The following is a 15636-nucleotide window of genomic DNA, read 5'->3' as shown; positions in this document are numbered from 1 at the left end:
CAGACAGACAGACAGACAGACAGACAGACAGACAGACAGACGACAGAGATAGATAGATAGATAATAGATAGATAGATGATAGATAGATAGATAGATAGATAGATAGATAGATAGATAGATAGATAGATATAGATAGATAGATAGATAGATAGATAGATAGATAGATAGATAGATAGATAGATATAGATAGATAGATAGATAGATAGATAGATAAAAACGCTCAAAGTGCCTTTGGTTCGCAAAGAAATGCTTCGCATTTAAGAGCAGCGCCTGGCTTGGCACTTGGACAGGTGACGACAGACATCAGGATTCCTCCAGTTTTTCTACCCAATAGATTTACGTTTGTGTTCTCTTCTCTCCAGGCTGGTGTACAAAAGCGGTATGCCGTACGCGTGCAAGATTGTGTCCAAGGAACTGACATCGGCTGTCTACCGCGCCAAGTTCCTGCCCCGTGAGCTGAAAATTGTCGCTACCCTTCGACATCCGCACATTACCTGCGTCAACGAAATCATTGATCTGCCGTCAAAAGTATTCATCATCATGGAGTTGGCCACCGGCGGGGATCTTCTAGAGAAAATTTTGGTATTGTAAAAGCCAGCATCAACATGTGCCCCTAATTAGGAAAAACGATAAGATTTAGGGGCAGTCATTTCATTTTTTTTTGTTGGATGTTTTGTACTCGCAACTCGGGCATATTTATTTCGGAAAAGCGACTCCTTGATTAATGATAAAATAAAGCTAGCTTTTCGGCCCCAGAAAAAATGGTATAAGGCTGAGTGAAATTGTTGATAGGACGCCAGCATCAGCCGCTTACATAATTCCAGCATATATGCTACTAATAGGGGATCGATGGATGGATGCTATGAGCGTCCCCTTTATAACGGGGCGGTGACGTGCGCCACCAGGCTCGACAAGAAGAAGCAAGAAACTTCTTTCTTTCTTTAAGTTGGCATATTACCTTGTCTACTTAAGACTAATTCCATCTTACCATAGAAGAAAAAAAAAACAATTCACAGCCCAGCATTCTGCCCCTTGCGGCAGAACGACCTCATATTTCCCAGTATTCAGTTTGTCCTTTCTCTCTCTTCTCTGCCACCACTACTCTAACCGTTTCTTACTTAATTCCATCGCGGAGGTGTTCAGCTTTCATTGTTGTCCGTAAAACCCAAAGCTTCATGTAGGCTCCTGCCCAAACACGCACCTGTGTGGCAAGGACGTAGCCAGGAATTTTTTTCGAGGGGGGGGGGGTGTTCAACCATACTTTATTACGTTGGTGCGTGCGTTTGTATGTGCGCGTGTATATATCCGCAAGCAAAACTGAAAAATTTCGGGGGGGTTTCAACCCCCCCCCCCCTGGCTACGCCCCTGCTGTGTGGATATCTCCACATTCAATCAGAAGAAAATGTACAGCGCCATCTGTCTACGAGCCCATAAGCTCGATCCGCCGTGTTTTGCTGGCGCGAAAACGAAAGGAGTCGCGTATTGTAGCCATTCAGGCGCTAGCTGCTGGTTTTTTATCTTTGTTCTGCGATGACTTCCCAATGCTTCGTGCGCTGTTCAGGCAACGAGGGAAGCCTGACGATGCGAGAACGGTAACACTAATTTTAATCAAATTTATCAATTACCTGAACTAGGAAAAAGAAAGTACCGGCGCGAAGTTGTTTCGCCAACAAGATGGCACAGTTGTCTGGTTCGGAAATGACCGACACGCGCAAAAGCCATCTTCATCTTCAGTTCATATTCTCCGTGCAATTTAGTTGCTCGCCTGCAACATAAGCCAAACTTGCAGAGCAATATTATGACTGTAAAATTCACCCTTCAATATTGCGACACCTGCATTTTAAAACAGACTGCCGACGTCGCACACGCGCCAGAGAGCAATAATCAGCATTAGCTTGCCGGTCTTGCAGACCGAAGAAAGCAATAATTAACGTATATAAAGGCGTGTAAGCAGTGCTACAGACAATGCTGCGCGCGTCCGTAGAAACTCAGTGCCGCCACACGAGACCCGAACGGCGCAAAAATCCCAACATACATCTCCTTGGAAGCTTTGCAGGGCAGTGCGCGCCGAAGTACGTATAGTCCACATGCTTCGTCTGCCCTTCGCTTTACAGCCCCCTCCCTCCCATTTTATTTTATTTTGCTGTGTTCGGTCAGCGTGCCATGCGACACGGAGCTAAGACTTACGGAGCCGTAGAGTAGATGGACATGTTTGTTCGGTAGATAATCGCGCTCATCTTTCCGCTGATCGTGGGCTCCCGTTTGCTGTTCGCAATAGCGAACGGTAATGCGCGACGCCGCCGTGGGATGCGAAAGCGAAGAGCGCAATATTTTAAAAAGATATGTCAATGAACGGACATGTATAGCGTTAAAAAAAACAGACAGACAATAATAAACCCACGCGACAAATTACGACCACAAGGTGTCATAAACAACCAGTGTGTAGTAAAGGAGCATTACTCGGCCGCTCCCTTTCTATACAGCTGAAACGCGCGTTCAGTATTTTTGTTTGGGTTGCGGCGTACCGCTCGTGCAAGTGTCCATGCCTTGTATTTCGAGAAAGCTATGACACTCGCTATTGCGTAGGATGTAGAGATACTTGCGGCTGAAGAAATGAGCCGACGAAAGCAGCACAGAGTTGGACGGGTCGTGCAGAGACAACAAAGTGTCGATATCTGACGAGTGTTTATGATCCACGCTTGTATAAAATCACAGTGGGAATTACAATGGAGATGCATTGCAGTCATGAATTCCGTGTCATGCCGTTCGGTCTTTGCAACACGCCCGCAACATTCGAGCGCATGATGGACAACATTTTGCGAGGTCTTAAGTGGAAAACATGCCTCTGCTACCTAGACGACGTGGTTGTATTTTCATCAGATTTTCCTACGCACCTCCGTAGGCTAGAGGAAGTGCTTCAGTGCCTAACTGACGCTGGCCTTCAGCTCAACCTGAATAAATGCCGCTTTGGCGCAAGGCAGCTCACCATCCTTGGCCATGTTGTATCCAAAGACGGTATTCTTCCCGACACCGCCAAGCTTCGGGCAGTTGCTGACTTTCCTAAACCTGCGTCTCTCAAAGAACTTCGTAGCTTCCTTGGCCTCTGTTCCTATTTTCGCCGCTTCATCCGGAACTTGCGACCATCACCGCTCCCTTGAATCAGCTCCTACGAAGCGACTCGAAAAGTTACGCTTGGACGCCCGCTTGTGACAATGCTTTTCAAGAGTTGCGCCATCTGCTCACCTCACCGCCAATCCTGCGTCATTTCGACCCTACTGCTCCGACTGAGGTCCACACCGACGCCAGCGGTGTTGGACTCGGCGCCGTGCTCGCGCAGCGTAAATCTGGATTCCAAGAGTACGTCGTCGCATACGCAAGCCGCACCCTCACTAAAGCAGAGACCAATTATGTTACAGAGAAGGAATGTTTGGTCATAATTTGGGCTCTTGGTAAATTTCGACCTTATCTGTATGGCCGCCCCTTCGACGTAGTCACAGACCACCATGCGCTTTGTTGGTTATCCACGTGAAGGACCCCTCCGGCCGATTATCTCGCTGGGCTTTGCGGTTGTAGGATTTCGATATGCGCGTTGTCTACAGGTCGGGCCGCCGCCACACCGATGCCGACGCCCTATCACGCTCGCCTGTGTCAACCGACAGCACTGCCTGCCTATCTGCCGTGGACGAAGTACTTTCGTTCCCAGCTGACTGCGACATGGCGTCGGAGCAACGCAAGGATGCCTGGATCAGCGCTCTGCTCCGATTCCTTTCCAAGCCGTCGACTTTTCCTTCAGCTCCTAGGGCCTTGCGTCGTCAAGCACTCACTTGAGATCCGTAATGGCCTCCTCTATCGCAGGAACTACATGTCTGACGGCCGCAAGTGGTTGCTGGTGATACCTCGACATCTTCGAGCTAAAATAGTTCAGCCTTTCACGCTTACCCACAGTGTGCACATGCGGGCGTCTTCAAAACATACACACGACTTTCCTCGAGGTTCTATTGGCGAGGCATGTACACCTTTGTGCGCAAGTACATTCGGCCATGCCCACAGTGCCAACGACGCAAAGCTCCTACCCCGCACGTCTCTGGTACGCTCCAGCCAATACCGTGCCCGGCCAGGCCGTTCGACCGAATTGGCATTTACTTGTATGGACCTCTTCCATTCACGGCTTCCGGAAACCGCTGGGTCGTCGCCGTCGACCACTTGACACGATACGCAGAAACAGCCGCTCTGCCTGCTGCCACCCAGCACCTCGACCAAAATATAATAAAAACACTGGGGACAGCAAGATGTACAGTAGGGACAGCAAAAACAGTAGGGACAGCAAGATGTACAGGCGCAGGCAGCGTTTCAGCAAACACAGGCAGGGCATCTCTAGCTCGTGCCTCGAGCAGAGCTGGCGATGTGGCTGCAGCGCTGGGCATTCCTCTTCGCTACAAAGTGTAAGTTTATCTTAGAAGTTTGACAGTCACATCTCCTCTACAAAAAACACTTTTCATGAACGCCTGCCTCAGATCGAAAGCGCACTCCAATGGAGAACGGCAGTTCGGGTTTGCGAAGCGGTGCGCCTCTTGCAGCTGCCGTCCTGATGAGTTTTTAAGCGCGCAGAAGGAGCAACATATATGCATGGTGATCAACAGACATTTATTCACACATGTGAACACACGCCAGCAGTTCCGGAATAATTATGTCATAAAGGAATACCTAAACATCTGAAAATACCATAGCCAACATCTAAAACGATCCCACAGCCACCGCATTTCTGAATAAAGGCAGGAAAATCCTGATCGAGAATGGGGGCAGGCGAAGAGTTACAATGTATTGCTGTTATTCACGGCACATTCACAATAAATATTTAAAGAGCTAGAACGCGAAGAAAATAGAAATAAGGATTAACGGAGAATATCTTAGCTACTCGCGTTTTGCGAACGACATCGCGCTTTTCAGCAGTGACGGTGACGAATCACGAAAATATATGCATATGTAAACGAAAAAGCGTTAAGGTAAGATTAAAGAAGGACCGGAGAAAACAAAAATACTGTTAGGCGGCCCGACGAAAAAGCGTGATTAAGAGTGGCAACCAGACTAGAAGAATATGTGTACGCTTGCGCTAATTACTAGCAAAGGAGCCCCCCCCCCCCCCCCTTTCGATGTTTATCAAATTCACAAAAAAGAAAGTTGGGTTGGCTCGGAAACGTTAGGCATTCGCAACCCATGCCTGGCAATTAAATTACCGCTATCCGTTAAGCGAAAATTACGCTTATTTCAGGGATAACTTACGGGCCGAAAACATAAACTACTGCACGCAACCTGAAAAACATCGCGTGTGGTGCCACAAGATCCCATGAGCTCAACATCTAAACACGGTAGACAGGCACGTACGCTCTGCTAATCTCAAGGTAAGAATGTAACGGAAAGGAATCGCGCATGAAAACCTCTCACGTGTGCCCGTTCGATCGGTAAGAACACGAGCGAATAAAATTGCGAGCGCACCATAGTAGCTGAATGCACGAAAAGGATGGTTAGTCGCAAATGCGCCATAAGAAGACAACAAACCTGATGAGGCTTAAGAGCAGTCAACACGTGGCCTTATATGAGGTGAGCGAGCCCAATATGGAAGCATTGTTCCACTGCTCGCTGCGCTGATCTCTGCCAAAAACAATGCCGGAATCCTGCCGCGTATCCACCTCGCACACGATTTTGACATTCCGCCACCATGGCCACACACCGACACTTCTTGAAGAATGCTGCTGGCCGGAGCGAACAAACCTGCTCCCGCAGCAACGATTAGGCCATGCCTCCGTCGGGACGGCTACCCTAGTGATCACCTTTCATGGCCTGGAATCACTCATCAGAAGGCCGGCCGAAGGAGGCTATGAGAGATACGCTTCATTATGTCCAGGACTGTCGCCTAATTCCTGCGTGCGTGTCACTTGCATTGGCGACACTTAGTTCGAGGCGGCTTGTGCGCACTAGCGATTTTTGATAGCTTGACCACGTAGGGCGACACCGAGAAATCAGATTGTTTCGGTCCTCATGGGGGCGTTATTCTGAAAATCCTGCAGTAGTATTACAGCTGACAATGATAATGATGCACGCGATAACGCTAGAATACCGTGGTGATATGTCCTGTATGACGTATGTGAGGCTGTTGAGCGAAGTGGGACTACTGCTGCTTAAATGTTTAAATATTTGCGTTGGTCAGCCTCGCGTAATTCCGATTTCGAGCATGCTAGTGGCAGCAAAGGGAAAGCAGCTCGACGTCGACAAGAGTGTCATGACGGCCGTAAGAATGTGAGAGGGCTAAGAGCGCATCGCGATGCTGCAAACTTTGAGCTATATGTGTTCGCCAATGACATAGGCCAACCGCTGATAAAAACCTGGCTTTGCCGGCAGTGGTCGTATGCCAAGCAAACCACGTCGTGAAGGTGCAGTCGTACATTCTAGGAAGTGTAAAGTGGGGGTAGGTAAAGCACGTTCACCACCTCTGGCCCTTTCCTTCGCGTCTCTCATGAATTACATATTGCGTTTGTTGTACGCCATGTATTCAGGCGCCTATGTCTCACATTATGCACACCTATTGCTCCATTAGTTGTTCGTTGTGCACGCTCATATCTATTATTTTTGTTGATTTAAGTGCCTTCAAGTTGCATTCATTATTCCCAAGGCATTCAACGCCTGCCTTTGCTAAGCTGACCAGTGCTATTGGAAATATGTAAATTAGAAAACCGCGGTATTGACGGTACCTTATTTGTTAAGGAGATATTTTTGAGCACTCATGATAGATAATGTTCCCCTTCACTGCATAAATGAGATCAAATGGGAATTATCTGGGCGCGAGGTTCGCTTTAGAATGAGAGATGGCCTCGACTGCTGCTGTATTTATAGTGCCAAAAATATTGCATTATTTGTGCAGAAAGTGAAGCGGTTCAAAGAGAAGAGGGCGTCCCGATACTTTATGGAGATGGCCAGCGCCTTGGCCTACTACACTACAAGGACATTGCCCATAGGGACCTCAAGTGCGAGAACATCCTACTCACTTCAACAAACCGAGTAAAGTTGGCCGACTTCAGCTTCGCACGTTACTGCAGTGAGAATGCCTTCGTGCGCTTTTGACATAGTTGCCTAAATTTATGGAAAAAAGTGCTACACCCTGAGAGCCAGAGCCAGCACTACGAGAGCAAGGCATCCGTGTTAATCCTGCCTGAATTTTCGCAATTTTTGTGAAGTGCACAGCTACCCGTGGAACTAACTGTTTTCTTTGAACCAGAGCAAAATAACTGCGAGCTCCGTTACAGCCAGGTGCACTTTCGAGTTCACAAAATGCATGCGCCGAAGTAGCATGCACCAGCGCTGGCCTTATTCAGAGTGTCTCGGCTAATTGAGACCAGGTTATGAAAAAGATGTGTTTAATAAACCTGCCAACTGTAGACTTGCGGTATGCATTACTTTTTTATTGTCTATATACACTGCAATCTAGCATAGCAAGATATTGCAAGAGTGAGTGCATGCATACAACAAAAATACAATATGAATGAATCCGGCAGATCCCACGCACTGTGGGAATCAATGTAATGCGAAGCAGCCAGCAGAGAGCTGCATACATCGCCTTGTTTCTCTTGAGCAAACTGAAGTCTTTCATGTCATGATATCTAGTTCACTATATATCCCATGTTTGTCATACGTGCATGCACGAAACGATCTTTTATATCCTGCATTGTATACTCTGGTATATACAATGCATGACCTGTCATTTATGTTCGTCACGGACTCATGTCATGCCATACCAATTTTGGTGTATCCAGTTAACAAAAAGACCGGAAGCGCACAAAGACAGTGTCATGTAAATCATGCCGTACATGACATGCATGTTGTGATCTGTGCACTAGGACCTGTCATTTATGATCGTCATACAGTCACGCCACGCAATACCAGTTTCGGTGTGTATCAAGCTAGGGAAACTGCCGCGAGCAGACCATTAACATGGCGTGCAAATCATGCTCTACACGACATGCATGTCATGATTGGCATGTAACCACCTGCCATTAGTGTTCATCGTACAGTCGAGTCGCGCGATACCAATATCGGGGTATGTCAAGCTAGCGAAACAGCCACGAGCAGACCATGAGCGTGGCATCTAAATTCTGCTGTGCATGACATGCATACCATGATTTGCGCCTTAGGACCAGTCATTTGTGTTCGCCATACAGGAATGTCTCGTCGCACCAATTTTGGTATATATGCACCTAAGTAAACGGCCGCAAGCGCCCGGCGATCATGTCATATAAATCATGGTGTACGTGGCATGCGTGCAATGATTGTCATGTTACCACATGTCATTTATGTTTGCCGTACAGTGATGTCACGCAATACCAATTTTGATGTATATGAAGCTAGCGAAACGGCCGCGAGCGCACCATGAGTATGGCAGAAATCATGCTGTACATGACATCTATGTCATGATTTACATGTAACACCCTGTGATATATGTTCTCCTGCAGTCCCGTCATGCAATGCAAAAATTTTGTACATGCAAGATAGCGAAACGACCGCAAATGCACAATGTGCGGGGCATTTATGTCAGGCGTACATGACGTAATGATTTTAATGTTACCGCCTGTCATTATGTTCGCCATTCAGTATTCAGAAATGTCTTGTCACACCAATTTTGGTATGTATAGATCAATTAAGCGGCCGCGAGCGCCCCGAGACCCTGTCATGTAAATCATGCTGTACATGGCATGCGTGTCATGATTTTCACTGTCATTTATGTTGTCGTGCACTCTTCACGCCTAATAATTTTGGTATATTTCAAGTTAACGAAACAGCGCTAGAGCACCAACACCAGGACATGCAAGTCATGCCGTTCATGACATGTATATCATATTCATTTTATGACCTGGACATTTATCTTCGTTATTCAGCCATGTTTATGCCATACGAATTTGCTATACATCCCATTAACGAAACGGCCAGGAGAGCTCAAAGTCGTAGGCAGATAGCTAGATAGATAGATAGATAGATAGATAGATAGATAGATAGATAGATAGATAGATAGATAGATAGTAGATAGATAGATAGATAGATAGATAGATAGATAGATAGATAGATAGATAGATAGATAGATAGATAGATAGATAGATAGATAGTAGATAGATAGTAGATAGATAGAATAGATATTCTCAAAGTCGCAGAAATTCGCTAAGGAAATGCTTCGCATTTAAAAACTACCCCCACGCTGCACTTAGTGAAAACAGTTCGGTGACTGGTTTGCAGGCGCATTGACGGTCACCGCCTGCGATACGGGCGCGAAGGTCAGATATATGCAGGGGGCCTAAGTTCCCATTAAACTTGCGACACTCGTTTTAGCCCGTGAGGACCTCTTGTGAAAGTAGGGCATCACCTCAGTATTCCTGTCTCATCCAGTGACCAGGGCACGTGTTTTTTTTTTTCATCTTCTGGCAAAGTTTTCACCAACCGACCACAAAATTGGTGACAGGCTGTCAGCCGATCCACCTGCTCCATCAGGATTTCCTGCATGACGTGCGGATACTTTTGTTAAGGGCATTCATGAAACACAGATTCGCACTTCTCCGTTTAACCAACTTCGAGTGTCGGATTCGAAAGGCAGAAGTGCCTTTTAGACCTCGGGGCGCACTTCCAACATACGTGTCCGTCATGTCAAAAGGATATTTCTAAGTATATAACCTAGTGGTCTTGCATGCAGGAACTTATTTAGTAAATACCATATTCTTTGAGTAGGCTCTAAAAACATCGAAAATTTCATCTGCCACATGAGGTAGCCTGGTCAGTAGGTGAAAGATTAAAAAAGATTAAGAAATCATCAACGCATCTATACACTGATGACATGTGCGTGATGAAGTGCTTGCTTTAGGTGGATCAAATTTGGCGTAAAACAACCGAACACAGTACTCGCGCGACGCTCGACCCAATACATATAACCTGTTTGGCTGAAGAGAATTGTGGAGCTTAAGTACACCCTGAGAAGCTCCAGGAAGGACTGACGAAATTCTGCAATGTTGTCTGAAGCGCAACAGTCTCGCTTTTTTCACTTACTTCCCGCACTGCTTCCAAAGGTCATCCTGGGCTGTGGAATAGAACATGTCCTCAACGCTTATTTCCTGGAAGGGGCGATAAGTTCAGCGCTGTGGTGTGTGAATCGGGTCTTGTGCTGCACCGATTTTGAGCCACATTTTCTTGACTAAGGCTGACAGACCTACACATAGGGGCTTGTGAGGTTTGGCTCTAAGGTCTTGAGGTACGTAGATGACTACCTTATTTTTTGTTGACGCTCTCAATTTCAGCCACAGGATAGTAGATATGTTGACGGTCTCAAGAAAGAAAGGCTCGACCTGAAGTTTTTTTTTTAAACCCCCAGACACCAGACCATCCAGTTCCTCAACGTGCATCTCGTGGTAGGCGGTCGCACATTTGTTAAAAATACATGCCCCATCCATCAAAGCCCTGCTGACTTCCGCTCCGCGCATTATAAGTGGTAAAAAAATGTGATTGCTTTTTCTTGCATCGGCCAGCGCTGACCAAACTATGCCAGCATTTAATGCACGCGAGGGCATTAGACCAAGTGTAAAGCTGCGTGAGGCCAGCTAAAGAAAAGAACATCGCCACTGAGAGCCAGAATTGTCTGAAGCTTATCAAAGCAAGAACGTATGGTGAACTCAATGCTCAGGCGGAGAACAGAAAGAAATATGCCATCATACCTATATGCACGGACTTTCTCATCGACCGAAGATATGGCCTCTCGATGCACTGTTGACGTCGTTTACAATGCCAAGAATAAACTCAGTTCCATATACCCAGATCTTCACAAACGCCTGCGTAACGAGGGATAGCCGAGGCAGACAACACGTAACACTAATCGCAGTATGCCTTTTCTGTCCTCCGTGAGCAACGTGTTTTAAATGCGAATGCATTTCTTAGTCGGGGGCATGTCAGGCGTCTGTTGGTGTCCGCGCGCCGGCAGGTGTTATCTCTCCGCTCCCACTCCCTCTCCCATAGCAACAGCTGCGGGCGCGCGCGCTTATCCTCGCCCCTAGCAACCGGAGCAGGTGGTGCAGGTGGAGTAGCGGAGAGTGAGTGGAGAGGAGGAGCGCGCTCTGGCGTGTGAGGGCGCTCGCATCGCGGGAGCTCGGCGGAGCTCCCGCGTGTGTGGAGAGAGTGTAGGAGAGGGTAGGTGCAGTGCTTCGCCGCTCCTTCTCTCGCCGTTCGCTCTCTCTCCTCCTGCGCCCCACTCTCCCGTCCGCTCGCTCGCATGTATATATAAATGGAGTGAAGCGCGCGCCTCACTCTCGACCGTTCGCTGGCTGGGCGCCTCTCAAGGCGATGGCAGATCCTCGTCTCGTCATTAATTTACGCCATTAAAATTACTACGCCGTGTACTCTCGCAAGAAATGCATTCGCATTTCCTCACGATTCCCTTTTTGGTCATTGCTACGTAGGCCAGACTGGCCGCTGCCTGGATGTTAGGGAAAGGGGCACCACGGCTTCCTAAAAGGTGGCCCCTATTCACACCTGACGCGTCACTGTCGACAGTGCGGGTTCAATCCCAAACTCAACAAAACCACCGTTCTGTTCCGGCACCGAAACGGGCTAACGAGAGAAATAATCGAAGCTTGCCATATGCAGAGAAATGCTTCCACGTGCATCAGCCAGCCGTCTATTAACCTACTAAATAGTGTATTGGCTTATCTCGATAAGTCTTTGGCACTGGGAATAGAGTAGAGGCAGCCACGCACACGCTTGGCATGATCTAGTTGTTTTCACCACAGTTGTTTCACTTTATTTTTTGTGACCCTCATGCGCAGAAGGTAGCCTTTTTTTACGTTTTGTTACTGATTTTATTTTGATGTGATACTTTTTCATCAATTGTTAGTCGGTTGTTTCACGTATGCTTTTCCGTCTTGCTGTTCCCTTTGGTACGTGATAAAACCTGGCCAATTTCTGTGAGTAAAGTTTAGTTTGAAGTGGTGCACTCTTGTCTAGTTATGGTGTATTTTGTGTGTTTTGCGCTTCCAAGTACATTCATGGATCGGTACAAACTTTCCCAACTTTCTGTTCTCCTTAGCGAAAAAAGTATAGACATTTAAAAAAAAGATCTATATCAGGAAATTATACACAGCTCATCAGTGCACGCACTTTGGCAATTGCTCAAAAATTCATCACTGGGCAACTCACGCTGGAAGCCCGCAAGACCATTCCAAATATCAATATATGAGGAAAAAATGAAAGCTTAAAGCAATCAATGGATGATTTCAAAGGAATTATGTTAAGGTGGTGACTTCTTCTTGCGAGTCGAGAAGAAAGGTTTGTGAAAACAATCGGTGCATATGATAAATGCTTCCCAACGAGCAATTTAATGCAGCAGGACACCACGGCCGCAAGTACGTCTGTGCGCCAAATGTTTTAGCTGTAACTTGTTAGCATGTAATGTCGGTGAAAATAGTGATGGTAACGATTACATATCAATCTAATGGCTTTTTTTCTGAATATACGCCAGCATATTATATCTTTGCCACGATGTGGTGACCACACGACGGGCGCGTACTCAAGTAGAGGCCTTATTAGCGATCTGTATGGCACTAGCCTACACTCGTTAGTTGCGTCTCGGAGGTTTCTCTTAATTAAGGTAACCCCTCTTAATGTATATTTAAAGCAGCATTTTACCATCCCTAAGAGTTATAAATATCTTTATTTGGTGAGTTTTTTTATTTATTGCTTGAATCACTAAGACATTGGAAGTCCAAGTAAGGCGGAGGTCTAGGGGAAGACGAAAGTTTTAAGAGGAGAAAAATCCTTGGCTGCCGCTGGAGCCAACGTTTCGACCAGAAGACCAGGCTCTGTCAAGACAGCAACTGCTCTCCTTAGCACTGTGTACGTGTGCACCTTCGTCCTCTCACCAGCGAGGGCAGGGTACTGTGAAAAAAACTCACACCATCTCCCGCTAAAGGGGACCATGGCGATGCGAAGCGGTGTTTCGGCATGTAGAGCCCGCGTCTAGGGTGGAGTGGTGAGAGGAAAGGGAGGAGGGCAAGTGGAGAGGGGGAAAGGAGAGGGGAAAGAAAAAGAGAAGGAGGAAAGGGAAGGGGACAGGTGATGTGGAGAGGGGAAGGGAGAGGGGAAAGAGGGAGGGGAGTGGAGAGGGGGAGGGAAGGGGACAGGTGATGTGCAGAGGGGAAGGGGAGAGGGGGAAAGGGAGAGGGGAGGGGAGGGGAAGCGGAGAGGGTTTGCGCATGCGCAGTAAGGTGGTCACGCGGCACACCACCACCACCACCGGATTGAACTCCGCCGTAAGATGCTTCACATCTAAAAGACGGGTGACACAGCAGGTGGCTATTTAGATATCCCGCCAATCGGGAGAGCAAGCGGGAGAAATCCTAGACAAAAGAAAGAAAACAAGGAGGGGGGACAGGTATCGGCAATGTAAACGGGTTTTGTGTGCATAGACGGGGTGCATGTGGTTGCCAGTGCAGTACTGCTACTCATTCGTTGCGCGTATCACATAGTGGCGGTTGTTACTTCCAGAGCAAATAGTTGTAGGCCTGGTGCATGGTAGTTTGGCTAATACTACATCGATAAAACATTCTTGGTGACAGCCTGGTTTCCATTCACTGAGTACAGGTTAATGCGTAAACATTGCTACTCTCCTTGGTGTTTCATTTAAAATGTCATTTGTAAGTCAGTGCTTTGTGAATTGCTTCAAGCCCATCCCCAAGGCCATCTTTATTGTGGATATAGTATTTCACCCGGTCGACCACCTGACTTAGCGCGCTGGACACACGGGTCTTTGCATTGAACGGTCCTGGCCTTTATCCGCGAAACTGAACTCTCTTTTTTTATTTTACCTTATGGCGTAAAAAAATTTCATCTCGCGCGCTTCGCTGCACATTCGTCGGTTTTCTGGTTTCGGTGGAATGAGTGCACTTACACTAGTGATGCAGAACTATCGGTAAATTGACTATCGATAGTATCGAGAGTTTCTTTGAAACTATCGATAGTGTAAACAAACTATCGATAGTACTACTATCGAAACTATCGATAGTCGAATCGGTAGTACCATTGGTAATATTAGTTGCGATATTACTGCCACGCGTGTTTATTGCTTTGTTTCGATGTATTCGGGTTTCACAACTGTTAGCTGCGTTTGACGCAGACCGCGCCGCAATGTTTGAGAAGTTTCGCGATTGTTTGACATTTTATGCTTACGCGCCGGACGTGAATATTCAAGTTTATTCGAGAGCTTACGCGAGCAATAGCAATAACACTGGAAGGTTTGATGACTGATGTATAAAAGACGAAGCGTTCTACCTATTGTCAGATTACTCGACGGCCGGCGACTGTTCTCGATGCTATCACTGCGCAGCGTGTATCGCTTGTATTCTGAGTTTTGATTTTCTGGGCACAAGTTCGACCAAAAAAAGAGCTTTGTATTTTCCAGTCTTGCTGCAGCGTTCTTCACCGTCAGAACCACGTGACGAACTATCCATAGTGGCGCGAATAACGATGCTGTTGCTGGCTGGCCAATTGCCAAAATATTTGGGATAACCTACTCTCAGCTTCGCTTAATTTATGAGGAAATTTTTATCGAGAGAAATTATTTACGCAGTGAAAATGGCGGCATATGTCCATGAATAATGAATATTTAAAAGCAACCAGTTACATCTTACAATTAACAAACTTAGTTCTTGATCATTTTTTCATTTTGCAATCATCAAATACAATATAAAACTGAAGACGCGCAGTTCCACCCCATGTAACGGCTTTCTTTCCGCTGCAGCTTAATAGCTTGACTGTATGACCATGTGTCAGCGAAGCACTCTGGTGAATAACGCAAGCATGTCAACTTCCTTGTCCTTCAGCATCCTCCGGCTACATATGTAGTATGAGCGCGGGGAACCAAATTTATTCTGCAATGAATTCGCGCTGTGATTTTAAACTATCGATAGCACTATCGATAGTATCTTTTACCATCGATAGTTCGATAGTGACTCAGCTATCGATAGTATCGATAGTACCATCGATAGTTCTGCATCACTAACTTACACATGCCAGTGTGCTCACTATGTGGTCTGTGAGGTGCTTACGCTCAGACTTGAAATTCAGGGCTTTTGTAGCACCTACGTAAACTGTAATAGTAACTGCCTTCTTCAGATTTCCCGTTACAACCTCACCCCGGCTTTTTGTTTTCGTTAGCTGCACAACTTCCTTTGCTCAGCGTGTACCCGCAGCCTGGTAATTGCGGTTCGTTCAGTGTCTGGCAGAGAGGCCTACTTGGCAACGCAGCTTCTGACGAAAAGGCCACGTCAGCACTATTTGCCAAAATATATCAATATGCAGCAAAAGGGGGAGTTTGGCTAGTTGGTTCGGGTTCATTTCGAAACAGCGCAAAAGACGAAAGACACAGAGACTTCGCCAAAAATAAGCTGAACAGCCTTGCGTGCCAGAAGTGATAAGCTGTTCCCAGGTGTGAATGTGTCGTCTAGCAGAATTTGCACAGTCAAGCACCGCACGCAATTTTTCTTTGCCAAAGCAATCTCGTATGTTCCATTCTGTTGTCATGCGGTAAGGTTTATGTCGGGCAAACGGGGCGCAGCCGCAACA

At 46.8% G+C, this 15636-nt stretch overlaps 1 protein-coding gene across 1 annotated transcript in view; it reads left to right on the top strand.

The window, feature by feature from the left end:
* The first annotated feature begins 381 nt into the window (after positions 1 to 381).
* LOC119378421 (testis-specific serine/threonine-protein kinase 4-like) overlaps positions 382 to 15636 on the top strand; it is a 125979-nt gene continuing 110724 nt past the window's right edge. Inside the window, 3 exon segments of the mRNA XM_049411761.1 lie at positions 382 to 582; positions 6917 to 6983; positions 6986 to 7104. Of these exon segments, the coding sequence (XP_049267718.1) occupies positions 382 to 582; positions 6917 to 6983; positions 6986 to 7104 (387 nt within the window).

This window comes from Rhipicephalus sanguineus, unplaced genomic scaffold, assembly GCF_013339695.2.
Source record: "Rhipicephalus sanguineus isolate Rsan-2018 unplaced genomic scaffold, BIME_Rsan_1.4 Seq832, whole genome shotgun sequence".
In the NCBI taxonomy this organism is placed as follows: Eukaryota; Metazoa; Arthropoda; class Arachnida; order Ixodida; family Ixodidae; genus Rhipicephalus; species Rhipicephalus sanguineus.
Note: the sequence above shows the minus strand (reverse complement) of the source record. Positions and strands in the feature narration are given on the sequence as shown.